The sequence below is a fragment of the Thalassophryne amazonica genome, chromosome 2 (genome assembly GCF_902500255.1).
Source record: "Thalassophryne amazonica chromosome 2, fThaAma1.1, whole genome shotgun sequence".
Lineage (NCBI taxonomy): Eukaryota > Metazoa > Chordata > Actinopteri > Batrachoidiformes > Batrachoididae > Thalassophryne > Thalassophryne amazonica.
In genome coordinates, this window is record NC_047104.1 from 69,650,636 (window position 1) to 69,678,246 (window position 27,611).

The 27,611-nt window shown below is 41.7% G+C and overlaps 1 protein-coding gene across 1 annotated transcript in view; it reads right to left on the minus strand.

The window, feature by feature from the left end:
• The window catches only part of rufy2 (RUN and FYVE domain containing 2), a 128,999-nt gene that overhangs the window by 35,257 nt on the left and 66,131 nt on the right, over positions 1-27,611 (minus strand). The window contains 2 exon segments of the mRNA XM_034187447.1: positions 12,178-12,275; positions 12,431-12,505. Of these exon segments, the coding sequence (XP_034043338.1) occupies positions 12,178-12,275; positions 12,431-12,505 (173 nt within the window).

A 27,611-nucleotide genomic window follows, 5' to 3' on the forward strand; every position in this document is an offset into this window, starting at 1 on the left:
TATTTCCGTGATTAAAAGACCGGCCGTTTATTTTTTCAAACCGTGCTCAGACAGGGGCCTTGCTGCCTGCACTGTAATATAGTGTTAAGTTTCACACATATCCCTGGGTGTGACAAACCAAAGAGCCTTCAATCACAACCATCAATCACAATCACAACCAGAGCCAGTCAGACACCAACCGTAAAAGGCTGTGACTTGTTACTTTTCTGGTTTCACTCCTTCCTCTCCAATCATATTTTAAGAGTTTTTGCAGTGCGCACGCTGATTTCATTTCGATCATTGATCAAATACATTTGGCAGAAAAGTCCGCAAATATGACCGACTTCACAACAGGAGTTGGAAAAACATGCTCAAATAACCAGCAATTCATGGAGGAAATTATACATTTTAGCTTTGGTTTGGAGGTGGATGATTGTATAAAGAAGCTTGTTGAGGGACAAATGAATCCAGAAAAAAGCCACTGTTCCTGCTGCAAATTACATGAAGACGCGATGGAGAACTTTAAAAGATTAACACGCATGCCGATGTCATTGCATGGCCACACAATTACAGAGCTGCAGAAGCATAAATTAGGCTTTAGGATTTTAATGTAACACTCTGCAACCGACTTAGAAAAAAGAGTGACTCGACAAACTGTAATCTTTTTAATGCACATAAAGTCCGGCGTTTATTTAAGGCAGGTGTTTATTTTTTTCAGACAAAGTTTTGATCCGGCCATTAATTGAGGCAGGTCCCAGTTCAGGTTTCCTGTAGATTGTTCGGTGCTTCCTGACTGTAACTAATCCATTACATACATATAACGGATTTTGTCTGTTTTATACCTTTAACACATTTTGTCCATTTTATGCATATCACAGATTTTATCTCTTTTATACATATAATGTATTTCGATTGTAATGGACAAAATTATCTGATCGACCTGAATCCATTATATGCAAGTTTTACTGTATTTCCTTTCAAGTCTGAGTAACTCTATTTATGCAGTATAAATACAACTACCATGAATCTTGCAGTATGGCTCAGTACACACAACCACAATATGGGAAAGATTGTTGACTTGACAGCTGTCCAGAAGACACTCACTGACACCCTGCAGAAGGAGGGTACAACACAGATGGTCAATGCTGAAAGGACTGGCAGTTCACAGAGTGTTGTATCAAAGCATATTCATGGAAATTTGACTGGAAGGGAAAGGTGTGGCAGGAAAAGATGCACAAGCAACAGAGAAGACTGCAGCCTTGAGAAAACTGAGGTAAATTTGATTCAAGATCTTCAGGGAGCTTCACAAGGAGTGGACTGAGGCTGGAGACAAATGCATCAGGAGGCACCACACACAGATGTATCCAGGAAATGGCCTACAGATGTTGTATTCCTAGCATAAAGTCCACACGACCGAAAGAGCCTAATGATTTTAGACCTATTGCTCTTACTCCCCTGATGATGAAACTGTTTGAGAAACTTTTAAAAGACATTATCTTATTTTGTACTGCTGACAAAATGGATCCTCTACAATTTGCCTATCAGCCCAGTAAAGGGGTGGAGGATGCTAAAATATTTATTATTGACAAAGTTTTAAATCACCTTGAAAATCCTGGAACTTTTGCACGGCTTTTATTTGCAGACTTCTCATCAGCTTTTAATAAAATGCAACCGCATGTTTTAATTGAGAGACTCTCTTCACATTTTAATCTACCTGATCAGCTGCTGGCAATCCTTCTGGACTTTCTCACTAATAGAGTGCAGCGTGTGCGGGTAAATGGGCAGATTTCTGATGCTCTTGTGTCCAATACCGGCTCTCCTCAAGGATGTGTACTATCGTCACTTCTTTTTATTTTGTACACAGACGGGTGTAGGAGCCCAAACAGCAACACATACTTTGTCAAATTCTCTGATAACACAGTGTTGCTGTCCCTTCTACGGAGCGATGATCAGGGGCATGGCTCGGCCCTGTCTTCATTTGTCACATGGTGTGATCAAAACTATCTGGTCCTGAACATTGCAAAAACAAAAGAAATCATTACAGATTTCAGGAAATGTAAGAGTGTTCATACTCCTATCATCATTCATGATGAAGATGTCCAGATAGTGGAGCAATATAAATATCTGGGAACCATTTTTGATGCTAAACTGATATTTGATGACAACACAGAGGCCATCTGTAAAAAAGCACAGCAGAGGATTTATCTGCTGCGCAAACTTCGATCCTTTGAAGTGAGTGAGAGGATCCTCAGAGTCTGTTACTGTTCCTACGAGGGTAGGTTGAAAAGTTCTAAGGCTCACCAAGAAGGAGAAATGCCATTTCAATAAAACTTGGCATGCATTAAGTTCAACTCTTCTGATGACTGACTGTGTTTTTTTCTTCCAGGTTGTGAGGTAGTGTGTGGTTCATAGCCAAGTTAGAAAGTTTGTGGTAGAGGGAAACGGCAAAAATGGACAAAATCTGGCATCGCGGTGTGATTAAGTACCTGCATAAGAAGGGGTTAAAGCCCAAGGACATTCATGCGGATATGGTTGCTACATTAGGGGATGAGGCTCCCTCCGTATCTACAGTGCAGAAGTGGGCAGCTGAATTTAAGAGGGGCAGAGAGAGCCTTGAAGACGACCCAAGGTCTGGGCGGCCTGCAACAGCCACAACCCAGAAAAACATTGACCTTGTTCATGAAATGGTGATGGACGACAGACGATCGATGATTAATCAGCTAGCAGATGCTGTGGGAATATCCCGTGAGAGAATTGAACACATTCTGCATGAAGAACTTGGAATGTCAAAAGGTGTCAGCTCGGTGGGAAACGCACCAGGCTAGTCATGTCGAAGGCAAACTTGGCGCAATTTGAAGAGGATCCAGCCAATTACATGGAACATTTTCTTACCCAGGATGAGTGTTGGGTTCACCACTTTGAACCAGAGACAAAAAAAAAACAAAATGCAGTGGAAACACCCAAGGTCACCACCTCCAAAGAAGGCCATGGTCGTTTCGTCTGTGGGGAAGGTCATGGTTTCAGTTTTCTGGGATGCCAAGGGCATTGTGTTCGTGGACTAACTTGAAAAGGGACAAATCATAAATGGACAGTAATATTCTAACCTACTGAGACAGTTATGCAAGGCTATCAAAAAGAAGTGACCAGGAAAGCTGATGAAAGGGGTGTTGTTCCATCAAGACAATGCCCCAGCTCACAAGTCAACAGTAGCCATGGCCACTATCCACGAGTGTGGATTCGAACTGGTAGATCACCCACCATACTCCCCTGACTTGGCACCCTCGGACTTTCATCTGTCCCCAAACCTGAAAAAAAAAAACTTGGCTGGGAAGCACTATCGGAGCAATGATGAGGTGATGGCTGCCGTTGAGGACTATTTTGACTCTCAAGATGAAAGCTTCTACGCCAAGGGAATCGAAGCATTCAAGCACCGCTGGAAGAAGTGTGTGGAGTTACAGGGAGACTATGTAGAAAAATAACCCTGAATTTGTTCAATTCGACAACTGCATCATAGTCAGCCTTAGAACTTTTCAGCCTACCCTCGTACATAGAGAGCTTGCTCACCTTCTCCTTTGTCTCTTGGTTTGGTTGTCTGTCTATGAAGGACAAGAACAGCCTGAACAATATAGTGAAAGCCTGTTCAAAAATAATTGGCATCCAGCAGAGAGACCTGGCATCAGTGTGGGAGAGTCGTGTCATGACAAAAGCCCAGCAGATCATTGATTTAGATCAGAGACACATCTAATCATTAGGCTTTACACTCATGCCCTCTGGGCGGCGCTATCAGATGCCCCAGATGAGAACTAATCGCTATTCAATGTCTTTTATTCCTTCTGCGATTAGACTCCTGAACACTGGCTGAGGATTCTGTCCTTGTTTTTAACCTTGACTCTGTGATTGTCATTTAGCATATACCTATGTAAATGTTATGTTACATTACATAGATATTCCAAGATGGTGGCAGGTCACCAGAGTGCTGTGCTGCTCTGAGAAGTATATCTTGTTTTAATGTGCTGTTATGTGATTTTAGACTGCAAAATAGTGTCTTTTAAGCTGCAAAATCCAAAACCTTTTTGAGATTTTAATATTTCAGTTTTAAAACATTATGGACTTTAAATTGGACAATGGAGATGTGTTACTAGCCTGCTAGCTGCTGTCCACCTGGGCCTGCCTGCTAGCTGCTGTCCACCTGGGCCTGCCTGCTAGCTGCTCTCCACCTGGGCCTGCCTGCTAACTGCTCTCCACCTGGGCCTGCCTGCTAACTGCTCTCCACCTGGGCCTGCCTGCTAAGCTATTCTCCACCTGGACCTGCCTGCTAAGCTATTCTCCACCTGGACCTGCCTGCTAGCTATTCTCCACCTGGGCCTGCCTGCTAGCTGCTGTCCACCTGGGCCTACCTGCTAGCTGCTCTCCACCTGGGCCTGCCTGCTAGCTTTTCTCCACCTGGGCCTGGCTGCTAACTGCTGTCCACCTGGGCCTGGCTGCTAGCCGCTTTACACCTGGGTCTGCCTGTTAACTGCTGTCCACCTGGGCCTGGCTGCTAGCCGCTTTACACCTGGGCCTGTATGCCCTGCTGCTAGCTGCTCTACACCTGGGCTTGCCTGCTAACTGTTCCACACTTGGCTGGCTGCTATTTCGTGACTGCAATTTCCCTACCATAATTGCTGACTCTACCTGGCTAGCTAGGCAGCTTTCTAGCTGCCCGCCCTGCTGCTAGCTGCTTTCCACCTGAGCCTGCCCGCCCTGCTGCTAGCTGCTCTCCATCTGGGCCTGCCTGCCCTGCTGCTAGCTGCTTTCCACCTGGGCTTGCCTGCCCTGCTGCTAGCTGTCCTCCACCTCGGCCTGCTTGCCCTGCTGCTAGCTGCTCTCCACTTGCTGTCAGTGGCTCACCGCATCACCGCTCAGCTGGCTCCTCATAGTGGAAAAATCACGGGCTGGATTTTATCATGGGGCGGATCCGGAGCCAACACGCAGCGGGACCAGCGGATCCTTCGCGGACTATGGGGCTGTTTTTTCCTGTGCGTCTCGCCCTGCTGTGTTTACTGACAGTCTGCTTTGAGCGTTCCCCCTACTGCAGCGCGCTTGGTGCTACGCCTATGTTGCCTGCCAGGGGGACACGTCCAGCTGATTGGGATCCGGCATCATTGTCACCCACACCGCCTCCAATCAGCTATGACTCCCCAACTCTGCTTCCACACATAAGTATTCTGGTTTTGAAGGAGTGCATTTTATCACCACTCCACCTCTCTGCTGGACATCAGACCAAGGTGGATGTCACTTACAGACTGTTCAAGCAGAGGTGCCTCATTGCCCTTCTGCTGCTTATTTCAGGAAACATTCAACCTAATCCAGGTCCTGATCACAGTTTGCTGACTAATGTCCCTACATTCAGACCCCCCAGTGAACATCAATTAACTTTTGACTCCTTCTGCACTAGAAAGCACCTAGGTGTTTTACATCTAAACACCCGCAGCCTGATCCCAAAAATGGTTGAGTTGACTGCTTATGTCCACACTTCAAACCCTGATGTTCTGGGTATCTCTGAGACCTGGCTCAAAAAATCCACCCCTGATTCTGCAGTCGCCATCCCTGGATATAATATATTTCGCCAGGACAGAAGTTCCAAGGGGGGTGGAGTAGCCATTTATTCCAAGGCAAATTTACACTGCTCAGTGTTAACATCTAAATCTGTTGCAAAGCAATTTGAGTTGGTCATCATGAAGGTTATCCTGTCTACAAACTTCTCTATCATTGTTGCTGGTTGCTACAGACCACCCTCAGCACCTGCCTGTGCTCTCCCTGCCATCAGTGAGCTCATTGCTCCTTATGTTACTTCAGAATTCATCTTCCTTGGGGACCTGAACTGGGACATGCTTAACCCTCTACCATCAGTGCAGTTACAATTAGATGCACTTGGCTTGTCCCAGATTGTGTCAAGCCCCACCAGGTATAACCCAGGTCTATGAACATTGGGACACTGATTGATGTTATACTTACTAACAGACCTGATAAATATGTCTCGTGTATTCTGTCAAAGTCTAAGTGATCACTGTATCATAGCCTGTGTTCGCAAGAGCATTACTCCACAAACCCCACCTCTGATTATATTCAAACGGCTAACAAAACATTTTGACGAGCAGGCCTTCCTACATGATCTATCCCAAGTTATTTGGCGCAGCATTGATTTTATCCCTGATGTTTAAGTTGCCTGGTCACATTTCAAAAGTTTGTTCACTTCAATTTTAAACAAACATGCTCCCCTAAGAAAAATAAGAATAAAAAATCGATATAGTCCTTGGTTTAGACCAGATTTAGCTGAGCTCATCTGTCAGAAACACCATCTTTGGCAAAAAGCTAAATTCTCTAATAAACAATCAGATTGGCAGACCTATAGAGCTGTCCGAAACAAATGCACTCAGACAATTAGGACGACAAAAGTTACTCATTTCAAAGAGCAATTACTCGCTAGTAGTGCTGACCCTAAAAAATTTTGGAGTTCAATTAAGTCTATGGATAATAAGAAAATAAGTCCCTGTCTGCCAATCATGATCAAAGCTGATGGTGTGGTTATCACTGATAAGGCAAAAATTATGGACAATTTTAATAAACATTTTGCTCAGGTTGGCCATACAGACCTTTTATCTCAGGCCACAACCCCTGTGAAACAACCTCAATCAGCCCCTGATAGACCTGTCTTCTCTATCCATCCCATCCTGGAATCTAAAGTGCTCAATGAACTGCTGAGACTGGACACTTCCAAATCTGCCAGACTCAATTCACTAGAGCCTTTCTTTTTGAAAGTAGCAGCTCACATTTTAGCAGCCCCCATCTGTAGACTATTCAATCTTTCCTTACAGACTGGGGTTTTTCCAAAAGATTGGAAATCTGCTGCAGTCACTCCTCTATTTAAAGGAGGAGACAACAGTGACATGAACTGCTTCAGGCCAATTTCCATCTTGCCCTGTCTTTCAAAAATCTTTGAAAAAATTGTCAACTTACAGCTGATAGATTACCTGGAGTCTTACCAAATCTATAACCCATTGCAGTCTGGGTTTAGAGCCAGGCACAGCTGTCTGACTGCCTCATTGGAGGTCCTCAATGATATCATCAATGCTGTTGACAATAAGGAGTACTGTGTGGCTATGTTTGTTGACTTAGCCAAAGCTTTTGATTCTGTGGACTTAAACATCTTGATGGATAGGCTACGGGAGACAGGTTTTTCAGACAACTCCATTACATGGTTTAAAAGCTTTTGCTCTGGGCGTATGCAGGCAATGAGAGTTGAAGGGCTCCTTTCAGAACCCCTACCTCTTCACAAAGGCCTGCCTCAAGGATCCATCCTAGGCCCCACCCTGTTCAATATTTACATAAATAATATCACATATGCTGCAGGTCAGTGTCAAATGCATTTGTATGCAGATGACACTATCCTGTATGCGCATAGTCCCTGTTTCAACACTAGTCTGTCTTTGCTCCAAGACAGCTTCATTTCACTTCAACATGCCTTTTCTGAGCTTCGACTTATGTTAAATACAAGAAAAACCAAATGTATGTTCTTTAACAGAAACCTCCCGCTCCCTGAGAGTCCAGGTAAAATTGTATCCCTGGATGGATCAGAAATTCAGACTGTCTCGCACTATAAGTATCTAGGTGTATGGCTTGATATCGCTCTAGTTTTTGAAACCCACATCATTAATCTGCTCACCAAAACAAAGGCGAGAACTGGCTTTTTATACCGCCACAAAAACACTTTCACTCGCCCAATAAGAGAGCTTTTGGTAAAAACTACAGTTCTCCCCATCCTTGATTATGGAGACTTAGTTTACAGAATGGCATCAAAGACTCTGCTCCACAAACTTATGTTGTATATCATGCTGCCATACGCTTTGTTACAGGTGCACCTTTCACCACGCACCACTGTGACTTGTACTCAATGGTGAAGTGGCCCTCTCTCCACACACGTAGACAAATCCATTGGCTATTGTGTATTTACAAATGTTTGATTGGCTTGGCTCCATCCTATTTGAGCTCTTTATTAAACATCCACACTTCTAGTCGCGCTCTCTGCTCCAGCACTTACATCAGTCTGGTGGTCCCAAAAGTTCGCACAGTCTGTGGTCGCTCCTCTTTCCAGTTTTCTGCAGCAAGTGACTGGAATAACTTACAACAGTCTCTAAAGCTTAGTTTGTTTTTACCTCTATCTACTTTTAAAAACTCAAATTCTAACATTTTACAGGACCATTGCATATGTTTTTAATATTGTATATCTTAATTCTTAACACTTTCTGTTTTATTGTTGTTGTTTCTGCAGTTGTTTTACTGTATGTTTTTCACTGTTGTATGTGGAGACTGTGAACCTGTTATTCTCTCCTGCTGTGTTGCCTCTTGTCCAGGTCGTCATTGTAAATGAGAAAGTGTTCTCAATTGACTTACCTGGTAAAACATTGAATAAATAAATAAATAAATAAAAATGTCTGTTTTTATGGTTGGCCAGGGGGTCAGCAATGAATTGCCCTTTAAGGGACTAATAAAGTATTCTGATTCTGATAAAGCCACTCTTGAACCAGAGACAATGCCAGAAATATCTTACCTGGGCTAAGGAGAAAAAGAACTGGACCACTGCTCAGTGGTCCAAAGTCCTCTTTTCAGATGAAGTAAGTTTTGCATTTCAATTGAAAATGGAGGTCACAGAGTCTGGAGGAAGAGTAGAGAGGCACAGAACCCAGGTTGCTTGAAGTCCAGTGTGACGTTTCCATAGTCAATGATGATTTGGGGTGCCATTTTATCTGTTGGTAATGGCCCACTCTGTTTTATCAAGTCTAAAGCCAACGCATCCATCTACCAGGAGATTTTAGAGCACATCATGCTTCTATCTGCAGATAAGCTTGATGGAGATGCTGATTTCCTTTTCCAGCAGAACTTGGCACTTACCCATAGTGCCAAAACTACTAGCAACTGGTTTACTGACCATGGTCTTACTGAACTTAATTGGCCAGCTAATTCACCTGACCTGAACACCACAGAGAAACATCTAAATAGACGAATTGAAGGCCACTATAAAAGCAACACAGGCATCCATAACACCACAGCAGTGCCACAGGTTGATTGCCTCTATGCTACACCACACTGATACAATAATTCATTCAGAAGGAGCCCCAACCAAGTATCGAGTCCACAAATGAACATATTTTTTAAAAGTTTGACATTTCTTTTATAATTTGTTTTAAAGATCTTATACAGTATTCAAATATTTTGAGATAGGTTTTTCTATTTGTTGGAGCCGTAGGCCTTAATTATCAAAATAAAAATAAAAAGGCTTGAGACATTTTAGTTGATATGAAATGCGTCTAGCATACTGTGTATAAAAAGGTTCACTTTTTGAAATAACTGACAAAAAATATTGGAATTATTCACAATATTCAAACATATTGAGATGGACTTGTATCAGAACAATTGATAAATTTCTTTTTTCAATTTCAATTTATTTTCATTTATATAGCGCCAAATCACAACAGAATTGCCTCAAGGCGCTTCACACAAGTAAGGTCTGACCTTACTAACCCCCAGAGCAGCAGTGGTAAGAAAAACTCCCTCGGAGGAAGAAACCTCAAGTAAACCAGACTCAAAGGGGTGACCTTCTGCTTGGGCCATGCTACAGACACAAATTACAGAACAATTCACAAAACAAATATACAAGAAATGCTGTTGGTGCACAGGGCAGGAGGGTTTTCCGCACAAATACCACACCCATCTCTGCATGGAACTGCACCTTAAACAGAGAGAAAAAACAGAATCAGGCATCAGAAAGACAAGAAATACAGTATAATTTGCCAGCATTGAACAACATGAAAAACAGGATACTAAGGTGATCGCCCACAATTACAGAGGGAAGGGCTACAGAACAACATGTCCGAAAAGCCCTCACAGTATATGGATACCCACGATGGTCCCTGGATAAAGTGCAGAAGTCCCAAAGAAAAAAGAGACCAGACAGACAGGAGACGGAGCCAAGAAGAAGAGGAGTGTCTCTCCCTTATTTAGCAGGAGTAGGGGAAAACTACAGAGGATCTTCAGACAGCACAAAATCCCAGTTTACTTTAAACCTGTTAACACCTTGAGACAGAAAATAGTTCACCCTAAGGACAGGATCCCTAGTTACAAACAGAGCATGTAGTGTATTCTATCAGATGTCAGGAAAACTGTAACGAACACTACATAGGTGAGACTAAGCTGCCGTTGCACAAAAGGCTATACCAGCACTGCAGAGAAAGCGCTGGTGGACCTCAGTCTGCAGTTCATCTCCACCTTAAAGACACTAACCACACGTCTGAGGACAAGGAAGTTAAAATCTTAGCCAGAGAAAAGAAATGGTTTGAGAGAGGAGTGAAGGAAGCATTTTATGTGAAACAGCTGAAACCCAGCCTTAACTGGGGAGGGGGTCTGAGACATGCTTTGTCCCCTGTTTACAATGGGGTACTCAGGTCAAAGCAGTTTCAGTCTTTTGGTCATGGTAATGAGTCATTCACGTCATTAGAAGAGTCACCAGGAGAGGCGTCAGTCCCATCGTTAGGAGGGACAGCTGCCCTGTCATTAGGAGGGTGCTAACTAGAGCACAATAGGTGCTAATTAGAGAAATTGTTAGTCACTAGCCAACAGCAGTCTGCCTCACAGTAGGAGGGGTATGGTTAGGTTTAAAACTCCAGCTTTGCTGGCTTCTGTTATTCTTCTCTACAAGAGACAAGACAGAAGCAAGACTACCACAGCAAGAAATTTAGCTGAGGAAGCTTCTGCGATTAGAAGCGAAATGTCCTTGTGTCAAGCAACCCAGTCCAGTCGAAGATTCAAGCTTCTCTACTATGTAAGTCTAGGTAATACCTCAGTAATGGCGCCCACCTCAACAACAGGGTGTAGTGGCTGGATTGAGGCATACTGGGATATGTTTAACCTAATGTCTTCTATTTTCTTCTCAAAGTAATCCAGGAAATGTTGTGCTGTAAAAGGAGAGCGAACTACAGGTGGTTATCCATGAATAAGTGTTGCCACTGTGTCGAACAAGAACTTTTTAGAGTTATGCTTGTTTTTGTTGATCAAATCAGGGTAATAGGTCCGCTTTGTAGCCAGAAATGCATGCTTATAGTCTAAGATAGCATCACGCCACGCAAGGTGGAATACTTCTAATTTTGAACTATGCCATTTCCATTCTAGACCTCTTGCCTTATGCTTGAGGTAACACAGGTAATCACTGAACCAAGGTGACTGTGTTTTTCTTGTTGTTCATTCGGCTGCTCCCGGTATTGTCCGGGGTCACCACAGCGGATACAGCCAGATCCGCATTGGTAACTGGCTAAAGTTTTATGCTGAATGCCCTCCCTGACACAACTTCAGTTCTACCTGCAGAAACACACACAGCCACTGGTGTTCCAAAGAGGTCTCCCATCCAAGTACTAACCAGATCCTGCCCTGCTTAGCTTCTGAGATCTGACAGGATCAGGCTGATGAGAGCAGAGCAGACCGGCTGCTATCAGAACAACTGAAAATACAAGTCACTAATTTTCTTTAGGCAAGTTAGGGGATTACTCAGTTTTTTGAGAACTGCAGACAGATTTGTCATACAGTAACACACTGCTAAACAGTGCATGAACATCAGTAATGTTTATGCATCCATGACTTGTCTAAAGAAAACTGTCTGTAAAAATTCTTATTTGCATTCACAATATTGCGCATATGGCTTTCCATAGATTTGCAACTGTTCTTTGTCCAAGTACCTAAGGCCTCAGAAAACAGAGGATGAATGGCTATAAATTCTAAATGCTTAATGAAATATTTTAAACACGACTTGGTAGTTTCATTTCAATTCCACTGTGGTGTACAGATGGAAATAAATAAATAAACTGTGTTACTGTCCCAATACTTATGGACCCAACTGTATTTGCCAAAAAGGTGGTGCAGTCAGGACATAGCAAACTCTGTATGGAAGAAAACATCTGGGTTAACCTAATGAAACATCTTACGAGTGGAACAGTGACCACAATCATATTGCTATACATAAATTCAATGTGTATTCATAAACATCAAAACGTCACATTCATAAACATATGTGAGTGTAGAGTAACAAAGTTAATGTTTGTTGGGTCTCACGGTGGTCGCATTTACTTCAGGCTGTGTGTGTATTCAACCTTAACAGACTGTCACGCTCACCTTTGCTCCAGCTGCTTCATGGTGGCAGTGATCTGATTGGTCTTTTCTTCCAGACGACTGATCATATCTTTCTTCTTCTTCATCTCTTCATCAGATGACTAATAAACAAGAGTTACTGCATCTTATTAGTGGCATTAATTATCATTTACAACATTGCTGCAGCCCTGTTTTTCCAGTAACAAAAGTGACAGACAAACCAGTAAAAGCAGTCACAGATAAGTACTGCAATCACTCTGTATTTGTGTGTTTGTACCTGCATCTTCTGGTACATCTCTACATTGATGGCTTTGACCTCATCCAGCTGCTGTCTCAGACCAATCAGTGTATCCTGTTAATATGAAAGAAGTTATCATTATTTAGTATCCTCTGGCTGCTTTTTTCTACAAGAGGTTTAAAACTATGTCTTCTTATTTTTTTTCTTTCACAGGCAGTGTGGTGGCCAAGCAGTGGGTGCACTTGTTTCCAGAGCAGACCGCCCATGTCCATTCTCCATGTAATGTGGAGTTGCTTCAGGAAGGGCATTCGGTGTAAAAACCTGTGCCACATCAACTTGCAAAGCCATACTGGATCTGCTGTGGTGACCCCAAGTGAAAAATGGAGAATCTGAAGAAACAAGACAAGATAAACTAATATAATGAGCCATATCTCTATTATCTATTATCATATTGTCTGACTTAGTGCTTAGCTCAGATAAGATAATTATAGTGGGTGATTTTAACATCCACATAGATGCTGAGATTGACAGCCTCAACACTGCATTTAATCTATTATTAGACTCAGTTGGCTTCGCTCAAAATGTAAATGAGCCAACCCACCACTTTAACCACACTTTAGATCTTGTTCTGACATATGGCATAGAAATTGAAGACTTAACAGTATTCCCTGAAAACCCCTTTTTGTCTGATCATTTCTTAAAAACATTTACATTTACTTTAATAGACTACCCAGCAGTGGGGAATAAGTTTCATTACAGTAGAAGTCTTTCTGAAAGCGCAGTAACTAGGTTTAAGGACATGATTCCTTCTTTGTTATGTTCTTCAATGCGATATACCAACACAGTGCAGAGTAGCTACCTAAACTCTGTGAGTGAGATAGATTATCTCGTCAATAGCTTTACATCCTCATTGAGCACAACTATGGATGCTGTAGCTCCTCTGAAAAAGAGAGCCTTAAATCAGAAGTGCTTGACTCCTTGGTTTAACCCACAAACTCGCAGCTTAAAGCAGATAACCCGTAAGCTGGAGAGGAAATGGCGTCTCACTAATTTAGAAGAGCTTCATTTAGCCTGGAAAAAGAGTCTGTTGCTCTATAAAAATGCCCTCCGTAAAGCTAGGACATCTTACTATTCATCACTAATTGAAGAAAATAAGAACAACCCCAGGTTTCTTTTCAGCACTGTAGCCAGGCTGACAAAGAGTCAGAGCTCTATTGAGCCGAGTATTCCTTTAACTTTAACTAGTAATGACTTCATGACTTTCTTTGCAAATAAAATTAGATAATACTATTAGAGAAAAAATTATTCATAACCATCCCAAAGACATATCTTTATGTTCGGCTGCTTTCAGTAATGCTGGTATTTGGTTAGACTCTTTCTCTCCGCTTGTTCTGTCTGAGTTATTTTCATTAGTCACTTCCTCCAAACCATCAACATGTCTATTAGACCCCATTCCAACCAGGCTGCTCAAGGAAGCCCTACCATTAATTAATGCTTCGATCTTAAATATGATCAATCTATCTTTATTAGTTGGCTATGTACCACAGGCTTTTAAGGTGGCAGTAATTAAACCATTAATTAAAAAGCCATCACTTGGGACTTCCGGTTGGACAGCAAGGGAATGGCAGCTTAAATCAGAGCTCTTGCCAGGAGAAGTAATTATACCCCACAAAACAACTAAGAAGGCTGAATACATACATCAAAGAGTGTGATGAGAGGGGGTGACAAACGTGAGAAGCGAAAGACTCGAAACACCCGAAACAAAACTCAAGAAAACGCAGAAATGCAAGAAAATCCAATCGCTTCTGAAGCTAGCATGCTAACGGCTAACACCTCGGAGCCACGAGAGGGGATACCTGGACTGACCATGCAAATTGTGGAACTACGAAAAGAAATAAAAGACGGATTTTTGACTCTCAAAGATGAAGTTAAGGCTGACTTCAAGAGGGAGTTTGAAACATTTAAGATGGACATAAACAAGAGAATTGACGACACTAATACAGAGCTGCAAGATCAACGGGAGACATTAAACGAAGTAAATATTGAAAGCTAAGCTGACAAATTTCGAAGGAAGGAGCCGCAGAAATAATGTGCGCATTTTCAGAGTTCCGGAACTTTCCGAAGGGGACTCGGTTATACGCTTCGTGGAGGACCTGTTGCAGAGAGAGCTGGATCTCGCCGCAGAGACAAGACTCATGATACAACGTGCGCACCGGACTGGGGTTGGGAGACCTGACCATGGAGCAATGCCCAGGTCCATTATCGTAAACTTCCTTCAATTTGACACAAAAGAACTGGTCCTCAAGAAAGCTTGGCAGAAACGTGTTAAAATAAATGGAAAGCCAATATTTTTTGACCATGACTATGCCTACGATGTAGTGCAAAAGCGCAAAGCTTATGGAGGGATAAAGAAGGTACTAAAGGAAAATGGAGTTAAGTTCCAGACACCATTGACCAACATCAAAATCCACTGGCACGATGGTTCCAAGACATACGGCAGTCCGGGAGAGGCAGTGGGGGAGATGCGGAGAAGAGGGCTCAAGGTGACGACCAGAAGCGTGGAGCAGAAGGAAGACGTGATGGAGAGACGCATTCAACAGGTTTTTCCCTGGACGCGCACCTCTACAGCGTCTGATACACCGAGCAGTGCGGGCCAAAGAGCGAGGGAGAGACTACAGGAGTTTCGTAAATAAGGCGGAAAAGTAATTAAAGGGAGGTAACTGATTATAAATAACAGATTATCTTTTTTTTTTTCCTTATTCTTATTACTTTCTCACTGAGTGAGCAAAGGGGTGAAAAACAAAGTTGCATAGAGACATTTAGATAATATATATATTGAAATTCGAATTATTTTACGTTTCTTCATATTAACACCCCTCTTATTTATTTAATTTATCGGAAAAAAGAAGCTAGTGAGTGAAAACCCAATAATCTGCCTCCCGGGGAGGGGAAAAAAAGGGGGGGGGGGGAGATAAAGAACTGGCAAGAAGCAAAATACAATTTATGATGGACTTGGGTAGATTGGAAGGAGGACTCTTCGAGTCAACACCTACATCTACTGAGGGGCCCTTCTTTTTCAGGAGGCTTTACCCCTCTCCTACCAACGGGACTTTGGGACCAATTAGTGGTTCCACAGGATATCGGATAGATCCTTTTGCATTTTTTCATTAAGTGTTCTACAGTTCATTGTGTTGTTATGGTCAGACTGTCTTCAGAGTTATTATCTTAGTTATAATGCATCTTGATACTGTAAGGTTCATGTCACTAAATGTGAACGGTTTAAATAATCCAATAAAAAGGGGCAGGGTTCTTACAAAGCTTAAAAAAGAAAAAGCTGAGATAATTTACTTACAGGAAACTCACTTGACAGACAAGGAGCACCAAAAATGACAAAATATGGGTTTTAAAAATACATTCTATAGTTCATTTAAAGGAGGAAGAAAAAGAGGGGTAGCGATCCTAATTTCTAATCATGTAAAATTTGAGGGTTTAAAGGAAATTAAAGATAAAGATGGAAGATACATTCTGATCAGGGGAAAATTGGAAGATCAAATGGTCACATTATTAAATATTTATGCCCCACCAGAATCTGATAAATCTTTTTATAAATCTGTCTTTGATAATATTACACAAGAAACGGAAGGAATTCTAATCTGTGCAGGAGACTGGAACGTAGTCCTAAATCCTTTTCTCGACTCTAATAGTACTAAAAAGAAAAGTAAAACACATTTGTCTAGATACATTAATGTAACACTAACTGAATTGGGAGTGATGGATGTCTGGAGAGAATGTCACCCTTTAGAGAGGGATTATACATTTTATTCTGCTCCACACTCAGCTCACACAAGAATAGATTACTTTTTATGAACATAGAAGATCGGTTTCGGGTTGTAGAATGTCAGATAGGGACAGCTGATCTATCAGATCACTGTTCCTTGAAATTAACACTGGATCTCAATGGGAAACCTAAGGTTACAAACTGGAGGTTAAATATTGGTTTGCTAAACAACCAGCAATTAGTGCAGGATATAAAAAAATCTAATAAATGCCTATCAAAAAGAAAATGATAATGGAGAGACAGATCCCACAATGGTGTGGGATGCTATGAAGGCAGTAATAAGAGGCAAACTAATTTCTTACTCCTCATACAACAACAACAAAAAAAGAATTCAGGAATTCCAGATGGTTACAGAGGAATTGGAAATATCCGAACAATTACATAACAAAAACAAGGATCTGGAGTCCTTGAAAAAGGTTAAAGAAGGAAGGATGAAAAATAGCTAAATAGATAAAATATTATGAGAAGAAGTAGAAAAGAAAATTAGATTTTTAAAGCAAACATACAATGAAGGAGGCCCTAAATTAACTAAATCTCTTGCCAGCCGATTAAGAAACAAACAACAACTAAATACTATAAATAAAATCAGAGACCCTGTACACAAAACATTAATGTATAAACCAGAGGAAATTGAAAAGGCATTTGAAGACTATTATTCAAACCTGTACTCTCAACCTGAATCAGCAGAAGATGAAACAATTAAAACATTTTTAAATAGATTAGACCTCCCAAATATAGGAGAAGAACAAAACTCAATATTATGTGCACAGATTACAGAGAAAGAACTAGAATATTCAATAAAAAGAATGAACTCAAACAAAACTCCAGGAACAGATGGATATCCTATTGAATGGTATAGGAGTTTTAAGAAAGAGCTATATCCAATGTTACTTGCATCCTTTAATCAAACTCTGAAGAATACACTGCCACCATCATGGAGAGAGGCTGTAATTACTGTCATTCATAAGGAGGGTAAAGACAGGGAGCATTGCGAAAGTTTTAGACCAATATCAATTTTGAACTATGATTATAAGATATACACATCAATAATCTCAGATTCCAATCATTCATTTCAGAAATTATAGATGAAGATCAATCAGGCTTCATTAGAGGGCGCCAAACTCAAGACAATGTCAGAAGGACACTACATATAATAGAAACAAATGAAAGTGCTGTCCTTTTAAGTTTGGATGCGGAAAAGGCCTTCGATTCTGTTAGTTGGCGATTCCTCTATCTCTGTTTAGAAAGGTTTGGGCTTAACTCACAAGCAATCAACTGTGTTAAAACATTATATCAAAACCCAAAAGCAAGAATTAAGATAAATGGTAGCCTCACAAATTGGATTAGATTAGAAAGATCAGCGAGGCAGGGTTGCTGCCTGTCTCCAACCCTGTTTGCCATTTATATTGAGCCCTTGGCTCAGGCAATTAGACAAGAGCAAGAAATAGAAGGAATAAAAATTAGAGATATAGAAAACAAAATTGGATTGTTTGCAGATGATGTGTTAATATATTTAAAACAACCAGACAAATGATTACCTAAGATAATGGATTTATTAAGCTATTATGGTCACCTCTCAGGTTATAAGTTGAATATTGATAAAACTCAAGTGCTCCCCATTAATTATAGCCCCTCTCCATCTATGAAACAGCAATATAAATTCAAGTGGAATAAAAAGTCAATCAAATACTTGGGAATTCAAATCACCAACAACCTTACCAAGTTGTATGAAATTAACTATAGATCTTTAAATACACAAATATACCAAGACATGGTGAGATGGAACATTCATTTGCTAGATTTACAATCTAGAATTGAAACGATCAAGATGAATGTGCTGCCTAGAATTTTATATTTATTTCAATCTCTGCCAGTGCCAATACCAAGCAATCAATTCATAGAGTGGGACAGAAAAATCTCTAGATTCATTTGGAATGGGGCCAAACCTAGAATTAAATTCTCAACACTTCAAATTCCTAAAGATGAGGGTGGATTGGCACTGCCCAATTTAGAAGAATATTTCTATGCAGCACAGCTCAAACATATCATGGTCTGTTGTGATTCAAACTACATGACAAAGTGGAAACAAATAGAAATGGGCAATGTAGACCATGTACAAGCTATGATAGCAAATAAGAACATGTTTAAGGAAAGAGAAAATAAGTTGGACTCTATTACTTGATTCACCTTGGAGGTTTGGTTTAAATTAGTAAAGAGATGTAAAATAGAGGAAGAAATTAAAGTATTTAGCTGGATAGCTTTTGACTTAAACTTTAAACCAGGAAGTATGAATTCTATATTCAAGGAATGGGTAATTAAAGGATTAAACATTCTAAATAAATTTCTTAAAAAAAGGCCAAATTGAAAGGTTTCAAACACTACAGAAAGAATTTGATTTAGCATCTCGAGATTTCAATATGTACCTTCAGGTACGGGACTATTATTTAAAAGAAGTAAAGCCTAACCTCCCATGTGAAATGAATGCAATTACACAGATATTAAATAATGCATATAAAAACAAAAGTAGTAAAGTCATATCAAAGTTGTATAAAGGATTGATAGTTAATAGGAGAACATCAACACTGTATATTAGAGATAAATGGGTAAAGGAGTTGTAGGAGGACATAAGTAATGACATGTGGTATAATATTTGCAAATCTCAAGTAACTACAACTAGCTCAAGAAATTGGAAAATTTACTGTTGGAAAAATTTAGTCAGATATTTTATTACACCAAAGATAAAAAAAAAAGACATCAATATCCTTGCACCAACCCTGCTGGAGAAAGTGTGGAGAGCAGGATGTGGGACATGCACACGTCTTCTGGCAGTGTCAAAACTTGTCCCAATTTTGGGAAGATGTTGGTAGTGAAATTGAAAAGGTATTTGGGTACAGTATACCAAGAACAATACTGACATTATACTTTGGGTATGTAATGGGAGCAGGGATTCAGAAAAAAGATGTATACTTATTTAAAATTTTGTTGGCAGCAGCAAAAAAAGCCATCACACGCAAATGCTACAAACAAGAACCCCCCACAGTTAAAACTGGATGGACATTGTTGAAGAAATTCACAGTATGGAAAGACTTACTTTTATTTTAAGGTTGCAAGAAGCTAAACATGAAGACTTTTGGGAAAAATGGACAATGTATATTGATGACAACTGACCAATTGTTCTGTGTATTTTGTATTTTGTTATAATTTGTGAAAACCAATAAAAAACAAGTATAAAAAAAAAAAGCCATCACTTGACCCAGCTATCTTAAGCCCAGGTTACACACAGACGGTTTTGTCGGCGGGTAGTACGTAGACCGAAGTTCGCAGTAGTTCCGGCTGTTTTCGCGGTGGAAAGGGGCGGAGCATTTCGCCGGCATTTTGAGAGCCGTACTAGCCGCAAATACGCGGATAAAACGCCACTAAATCCGCTGAATAAAGCGCGTTTTGACGCCGTAGCATCCGGCATATGTCAGGCAAAGGGGGTTAATACCCAGTTCTATCCTTTACAATCGCAGGTTAAGACGCGCGTGAGAACGGCAGTGTTCTGCTGCCGCCGATAATGCCCTGTGTACTGCTGGATTTATCCTGGCAAATCCTGCGTTACTCCAGGAACTTTTGCATATAGGCACCGCCCCCAGAGTATAATAGGCTGAAGCAGCTGTCACTGCAGGGGGAGGGAGCTCATCCTCAGCCTTTTCTTTTCCTCTCCTTTTCCCCTCCTCAATGTGTTGCTCGTCTCCACCACAGGGCTACCCTCTGCTTCTGAACCAGACCTCTTGGTAAGTCCTTGCCACTGCCAATTTTCTTTTAGGAGGCATACTGGAGCTTCTCTGCAAAAATATCTGGAGCTGGCCGCGAGTGAGAGGCCTGCATGCAGCGTGCTAGCGTTTTTATACTGACCGCCGCCTATCGGCCGTTTGGAACGCCATTAACCGTGAGGTGGCATTTAGAATGACATACTGTCCGCTAGCGCCGCCGTTTTGTCTTCCTCTGTCGCCGGTTAAAACGTCTTTGAGGATGCTGATGTGGGCTCTATTGCCGTTTTACACACCGCTGATTAGGGATACAACGCCGGCCGCCAATTACGGCGGTTTAAACTGCGGCACTACAGGAAGGGGCAGGATGAAACGGCGATTAAAAAGTATCAAACGCCGTTGTTCGCGTTGTCTCCGTCGTCACGCGAATTCTTCGGGAGCGCTCCCGGAATTATTCGACATGTTGAATAATTTTTTCGACGATTCCCGGTAAAGCCGGAACTAAGCCACGCCCCCTAGTGCCGGCGTTAACAACGGTGTGTGATCCTTAAGACAGCCAAAAACTCTTCTGGGACGCTTCCGGGAACTCTTACCGTCTATGTGTAAACGGGGCTTTAGCTAATTATAGGCCAATCTCCAACCTTCCTTTTCTCTCAAAAATTCTTGAAAGGGTAGTTGTAAAACTGTTGACCATAAAATTTTATTACAGAGACTAGAGCATGCCATAGGTATTAAAGGCACTGCGCTGCAGTGGTTTGAATCATATTTATCTAATAGATAACAATTTGTTCATGTAAATGGGGAGTCTTCTTCACGGACTAAGGTTAATTATGGAGTTTCACAAGGTTCTGTGCTAGGACCAATTTTATTCACTTTATACATGCTTCCCTTAGGCAGTATTATTAGAAAGCATTGCTTAAATTTTCATTGTTACACAGATGATACCCAGCTTTATCTATTCATGAAGCCAGAGGACACACACCAATTAGTTAAACTGCAGAATGTCTTTCAGACATAAAGACATGGATGACCTCTAATTTCCTGCTTTTAAATTCAGATAAAACTGAAGTTATTGTACTTGGCCCCACAAATCTTAGAAACATGGTGTCTAACCAGATCCTTACTCTGGATGGCATTACCCTGACCTCCAGTAATACTGTGAGAAATCTTGGAGTCATTTTTGATCAGGATATGTCCTTCAATGCGCATATTAAGCAAATATGTAGGACTGCTTTTTTGCGTTTGCGCAATATCTCTAAAATTAGAAAGCTCTTGTCTCAGAGTGATGCTGAAAAGCTAATTCATGCATTTATTTCTTCTAGGCTGGCCTATTGTAATTCATTATTATCAGGTTGTCCTAAAAGTTCCCTGAAAAGCCTTCAGTTAATTCAAAACGCTGCAGCTAGAGTACTGACAAGGACTAGAAGGAGAGAGCATATTTCACCCATATTGGCTTCTCTTCATTGGCTCCCTGTTAATTCCAGAATAGAATTTAAATTTCTGCTTCTTACTTATAAGGTTTTGAATAATCAGGTCCCATATTCTTTATTATCTTAGGGACCTCATAGTACCATATCACCCCAATAGAGCGCTTCGCTCTCAGACTGCAGGCTTACTTGTAGTTCCTAGGGTTTGTAAGAGTAGAATGGGAGGCAGAGCCTTCAGCTTTCAGGCTCCTCTCCTGTGGAACCAGTTCCCAATTCGGATTAGGGAGACAGACACCCTCTCTACTTTTAAGATTAAGCTTAAAACTTTCCTTTTTGCTAAAGCTTATAGTTAGGGCTGGATCAGGTGACCCTGAACCATCCCTTAGTTATGCTGCTATAGACTTAGACTGCTGGGGGGTTTCCATGATGCACTGAGTGTTTCTTTTTATTCACCTCTTTTTGCTCTGTATGCACCACTCTGCATTTAATCATTAGTGATTGATCTCTGCTCTCTTCCACAGCATGTCTTTTTACTGATTCTCTCCCCTCAGCCTCAACCAGTCCCAGCAGAAGACTGCCCCTCCCTGAGCCTGGTTCTGCTGGAGGTTTCTTCCTGTTAAAAGGGAGTTTTTCCTTCCCACTGTCGCCAAGTGCTTGCTCATAGGGGGTCATTTTGACCATTGGGGTTTTTCTGTAATTACTGTATGGCTTTTGCCTTACAATATAAAGCACCTTGGGGCAACTGTTTGTTGTGATTTGGCGCTATATATATGAAGTCTGTCAATAAAGTAACGGTCCTTTTTATTTTTTTCAAAAACTATATGGATTTCATTCATATGTTTTTACGTCAGACATGCTTGAACCCTCGTGCGGATGCGTGAGTTTTTCCACGCCTGTCGGTTACGTCATTTGCCTGTGAGCACGCCTTGGGAAGGAGTGGTCCCGCCCCCTCGTCGGATTTTCATTGTCTGGAAATGGCGGAATGAAAAGGACTTTTTTTCCATCAGAATTTTTTCAGAAGCTGTTAGAAACTGGCACCTGGAAACCATTCGAAAAATTTATCTGGCTTTCGGTGAAAATTTTACGGGCTTCAGAGAATAAGGACTGTTACTACAGCTTTAAGGACCCCTTTAAGGACGCTCGGCGCGCCGCGCTCCGAGCTGCGATGACGCGGCACAAGCCACCAGACCATTTCTAAACAGATGGCTCTGTGGATACGAGACCGTCGTGTGCTCTTTCTCTGGTTATCACAATTTCATTTTCCGGCAGATTTCACTTTTAACAAGAGATTTTGTCATGGAAAGCCGCGCGGAAGCTTCGCGCGTAAAGACCGATTCGCTTTGGAAGCGAGACAATGGAACACCTCCGTTTCGGCGTGTCAGAGGACAAGTTTGGACATGTACAGCTCTCCACAATTTGTCTGATACTTACTGGACTGGTAAGCACTGAAAGCCGAGATAGGCATGTCCAAACTTGGCTTTCCATGACAAAATCTCAAGTTGGCGTTTGTCGGTTGGTGTTACGTTCCTACTTGACTTTCAAACTAACTGGTTGCTCTCTTGCGCAAGCGTTGTGTTCTGTCTGCAGATTCATAATGCATTCACAAGCACATTTCTGATTATTTTCAAGTTGCATTGCACATCTCCTGATGCAAATATGACTGCATAGTGAACAATACATTAATCAATCAATCAACTTTTTTCTTATATAGCGCCAAATCACAACAAACAGTTGCCCCAAGGCGCTAATGTACATTACAACCACTTATGACAAAAACATGTTAAAAAAAAATACAACCTAAGGCCAAGTAAAAGAATTCACTTATCGAGTGCATTGCTCTACATGATAAGCCACCAAGGTGTTCACGTAAACAGAATTTCCAGTGGTCTGCAGATGAAGTACGTCACTATCTTGGTACTAGTTTTTTGAGGGCTGATTGAAAACAACTAGTTGCCCCGTGCTTACCATACAATACACCTGAGCATATTTGTTCATTTTCGTCTCAAGACTAACTTCTAAACATGAAATAGCTACTAACACTGAGACATAGGCAGCACAGAAGACAATTACTACAATATTCCTGTTTTTGTTTAGCCTAATAATCCCAAAGTGTGGGTACTTTGGGGTCCCAATGGCTGCTGCTGTCAGATTTAGAGCTAGTTGCTGGTGGAGAAAAAGTCTCACTTATGCTAAATCAGTTTAGCACAGAGCAGTTCTTCAAGTCATACATGGGCAAGTGTTAATGCATAAAGGCCCTGTCACACTTAGCAAGAATGAGCAGGAATCAAGTAGAATCAGGCCAAACGGGTAAAATAAATAAATAAATAAATGCAAAAAAAATCTGAGCCACAGTCGGGAGAGAGAAATATTCCGACACCTGTGTAAGAATGCCGTTCAACTAGTTAGAATGTGGGCAGATCCCCCCTTGACTGCTTCATGCACACTGTGTGCATCAGCTTTCGAATGCAGTCCAAATGTAGTTAGAACACAGTATGAATATCTACAATGTCGTTAGATTGCAGTAAGAATATTATGAATGCACCTTGAATGATGTACGACTGCGGTTCGAATGCTACCTGAAATCTGGTTGGAAGGCAATTAAGGGGAGGGGCATGGCAGAGCAAGCACTGTGGTCTGCAACTTTTGGAGGCCTGCCGTGTCTCTCTGCTGGATGTCGAATGACCACAATCCACAATCCCGCAGCAGCGTACACAAAATTCTATAAAGTTAATGAAGGACATTATCAATAAATGTTATAAATATGTAAGTCTGCAATCCTCAATTAACTTGTTAAGTCCTGAGTGTACTTATGCGTGCAGTGATGTCGCTCCAGATCCAGTCAACAGAGAACAACAGCACACCTGGTGATGTGTGCAAATACCAAAAACATAAAAATTCTCCTTGTACCACTGTAATTCAGCACCAGAATTTTTGCTTACTCCACTGTCAGGTTCAGACATAATCATTTTATCTCTAAGCTTGTTCCACACTTTGCAGTATGTACGTCGTTTCTCATGCAAATAAATCTAGAAGCTCTGCGCATGACTGGCAACAAGGGGATGGGGAGTGGCCGGGTCACGTGACTGAAAGGGGCCTATAGCTGTATGAACTGATCACACCATGGTTTATGCATGTGTGGCATGCCAATCAGTCAATGCTGCACATAATGGACTCTGTGTACCATGTGATCAGGTGTCACGTGTCCTGACGTGCAGTGGACCTCCCCGCTGTCCGGCTGCTGCATGCAGCAATGAGGGTTCTGTGTGGAAGTTCCCTGACAAATTGAAGTTTTTGAATATGACTCTTTAGATCCTTACTGGCAGTTCAGATCGGGCTGGAGTTTATACACGTGTCTGCCACACACGCAACCGCCACACACACACGCTGGCCACACAGAACCATCTGCCCTCATCTCTGCATGCTGCAGCCAGACAGTGTGCAGGTCTGCTGCACATTAGGACTGTACCAACCAATCGCTGTGCTCTGCACTCCAGACATTAGCCCTTTAGCAGACAGTGGGATGCACCGCTGTCTGCTAAACGGCTAATGAGAGGGAGTGAGAGTGAGGGTGGGCGAGCAAGTGCTGTGTGTTGCCCTTGATAGACAGTGGGGCATTCTGCTATCTAGCTGGATGCCGCGCCGTGCATTGCGCCGGTGACACGGCGTCATATACAACCCCTGGCAATAATTATGGAATCACCGGCCTCGGAGGATGTTCATGACACAAAACTAAAGTCATTTCAAATGGCAACTTCCTGGCTTTAAGAAACACTAAAAGAAATCAAGAAAAAAAAATTGTGGCAGTCAGTAACGGTTACTTTTTTAGACCAAGCAGAGGGAAAAAAATGTGGAATCACTCAATTCTGAGGAATAAATTATGGAATCACCCTGTAGATTTTCATCCCCAAAACAAACACCTGCATCAAATGAGATCTGCTCATTAGTCTGCATCTAAAAAGGAGTGATCACACCTTGGAGAGCTGTTGCACCAACTGGACTGACATGAATCATGGCTCCAACACGAGAGATGTCAATTGAAACAAAGGAGAGGATTATCAAACTCTTAAAAGAGGGTAAATCATCATGCAATGTTGCAAAAGATGTTGGTTGTTCACAGTCAGCTGTGTCTAAATTCTGGACTAAATACAAACAACATGGGAAGGTTGTTAAAGGCAAACATACTGGTAGACCAAGGAAGACATCAAAGCATCAAGACAGAAAACTTAAAGCAATATGTCTCAAAAATCGAAAATGCACAACAAAACAAATGAGGAACGAATGGGAGGAAACTGGAGTCAACGTCTGTGACCGAACTGTAAGAAACCGCCTAAGGGAAATGGGATTTACATACAGAAAAGCTAAATGAAAGCCATCATTAACACCTAAACAGAAAAAAACAAAGTTACAATGGGCTAAGGAAAAGCAATCATGGACTGTGGATGACTGGATGAAAGTCATATTCAGTGATGAATCTCGAATCTGCATTGGGCAAGGTGATGATGCTGGAACTTTTATTTGGTGCCGTTCCAATGAGATTTATAAAAATGACTGAAGAGAACATGTAAATTTCCACAGTCATTGATGATATGGGGCTGCATGTCAGGTAAAGGCACTTGGGAGATGGCTGTCATTACATCATCAAGAAATGCACAAGTTTATGTTGATATTTTGGACACTTTTCTTATCCCATCAACTGAAAGGATGTTTGGGGATGATGAAAAATTTTTTCAAGATGATAATGCATCTTGCCATAGAGATAAAACTGTGAAAACATTCCTTGCAAAAAGACACATAGGGTCATTGTCATGTCCTGCAAATAGTCCGGATCTTAATCCAACTGAAAATCTTTGGTGGAAGTTGAAGAAAATGGTCCATGACAAGGCTCAAACCTGCAAAGCTGATCTGGCAACAGCAATCAGAGAAAGTTGGAGCCAGATTGATGAAGAGTACTGTTTGTCACTCATTAAGTCCATGCCTCAGAGACTGCAAGCTGTTATAAAAGCCAGAGGTGGTGCAACAAAATACTAGTGATGTGTTGGAGCGTTCTTTTGTTTTTCATGATTCTATAATTTTTCCTCAGAATTGAGTGATTCCATATTTTTTTTCCCTCTGCTTGGTCTAAAAAAGTAACCGTTACTGGCTGCCACAATTTTTTTTTCCTGATTTCTTGTAGTGTTTCTTAAAGAAACACTATAGAAAGTTGCCATTTGAAATGACTTTAGTTTTGTGTCATGTCTGTGATCTGCTTTTTTTCTACAAAATTAAACAACTGAATGAACATCCTCCGAGGCCGGTGATTCCATAATTTTTGCAAGGGGTTGGACACTCAACAAAAATATAAACGCAACACTTTTGGTTTTGCTCCCATTTTGTATGAGATGAACTCAAAGATCTAAAACGTTTTCCACATACACAATATCACCATTTCCCTCAAATATTGTTCACAAACCAGTCTAAATCTGTGATAGTGAGCACTTCTCCTTTGCTGAGATAATCCATCGCACCTCACAGGTGTCCCATATCAAGATGCTGATTAGACACCATGATTAGTGCACAGGTGTGCCTTAGACTGCCCACAATAAAAGGCCACTCTGAAAGGTGCAGTTTTATCACACAGCATAATGCCACAGATGCCGCAAGATTTGAGGGAGCGTGCAATTGGCATGCTGACAGCAGGAATGTCAACCAGAGCTGTTGCTCGTGTATTGAATGTTGATGTCTCTACCATAAGCCGTCTCCAAAGGCGTTTCAGAGAATTTGGCAGTACATCCAACCAGCCTCACAACCGCAGACCACGTGTAACCACACCAGCCCAGGACCTCCACATCCAGCATGTTCACCTCCAAGATTGTCTGAGACCAGCCACTCGGACAGCTGCTGAAACAATCGGTTTGCATAACCAAAGAATTTCTGCACAAACTGTCAGAAACCATCTCAGGGAAGCTCATCTGCATGCTTGTCGTCCTCATCGAGGTCTCGACCTGACTCTAGTTCGTGGTCGTAACCGACTTGAGTGGGCAAATGCTCACATTCGCTGGCGTTTGGCACTTTGGAGAGGTGTTCTCTTCATGGATGAATCCCGGTTCACACTGTCCAGGGCAGATGGCAGACAGCGTGTGTGGCGTCGTGTGGGTGAGCGGTTTTCTGATGTCAATGTTGTGGATCGAGTGGCCCATGGTGGCGGTGGGGTTATGGTATGGGCA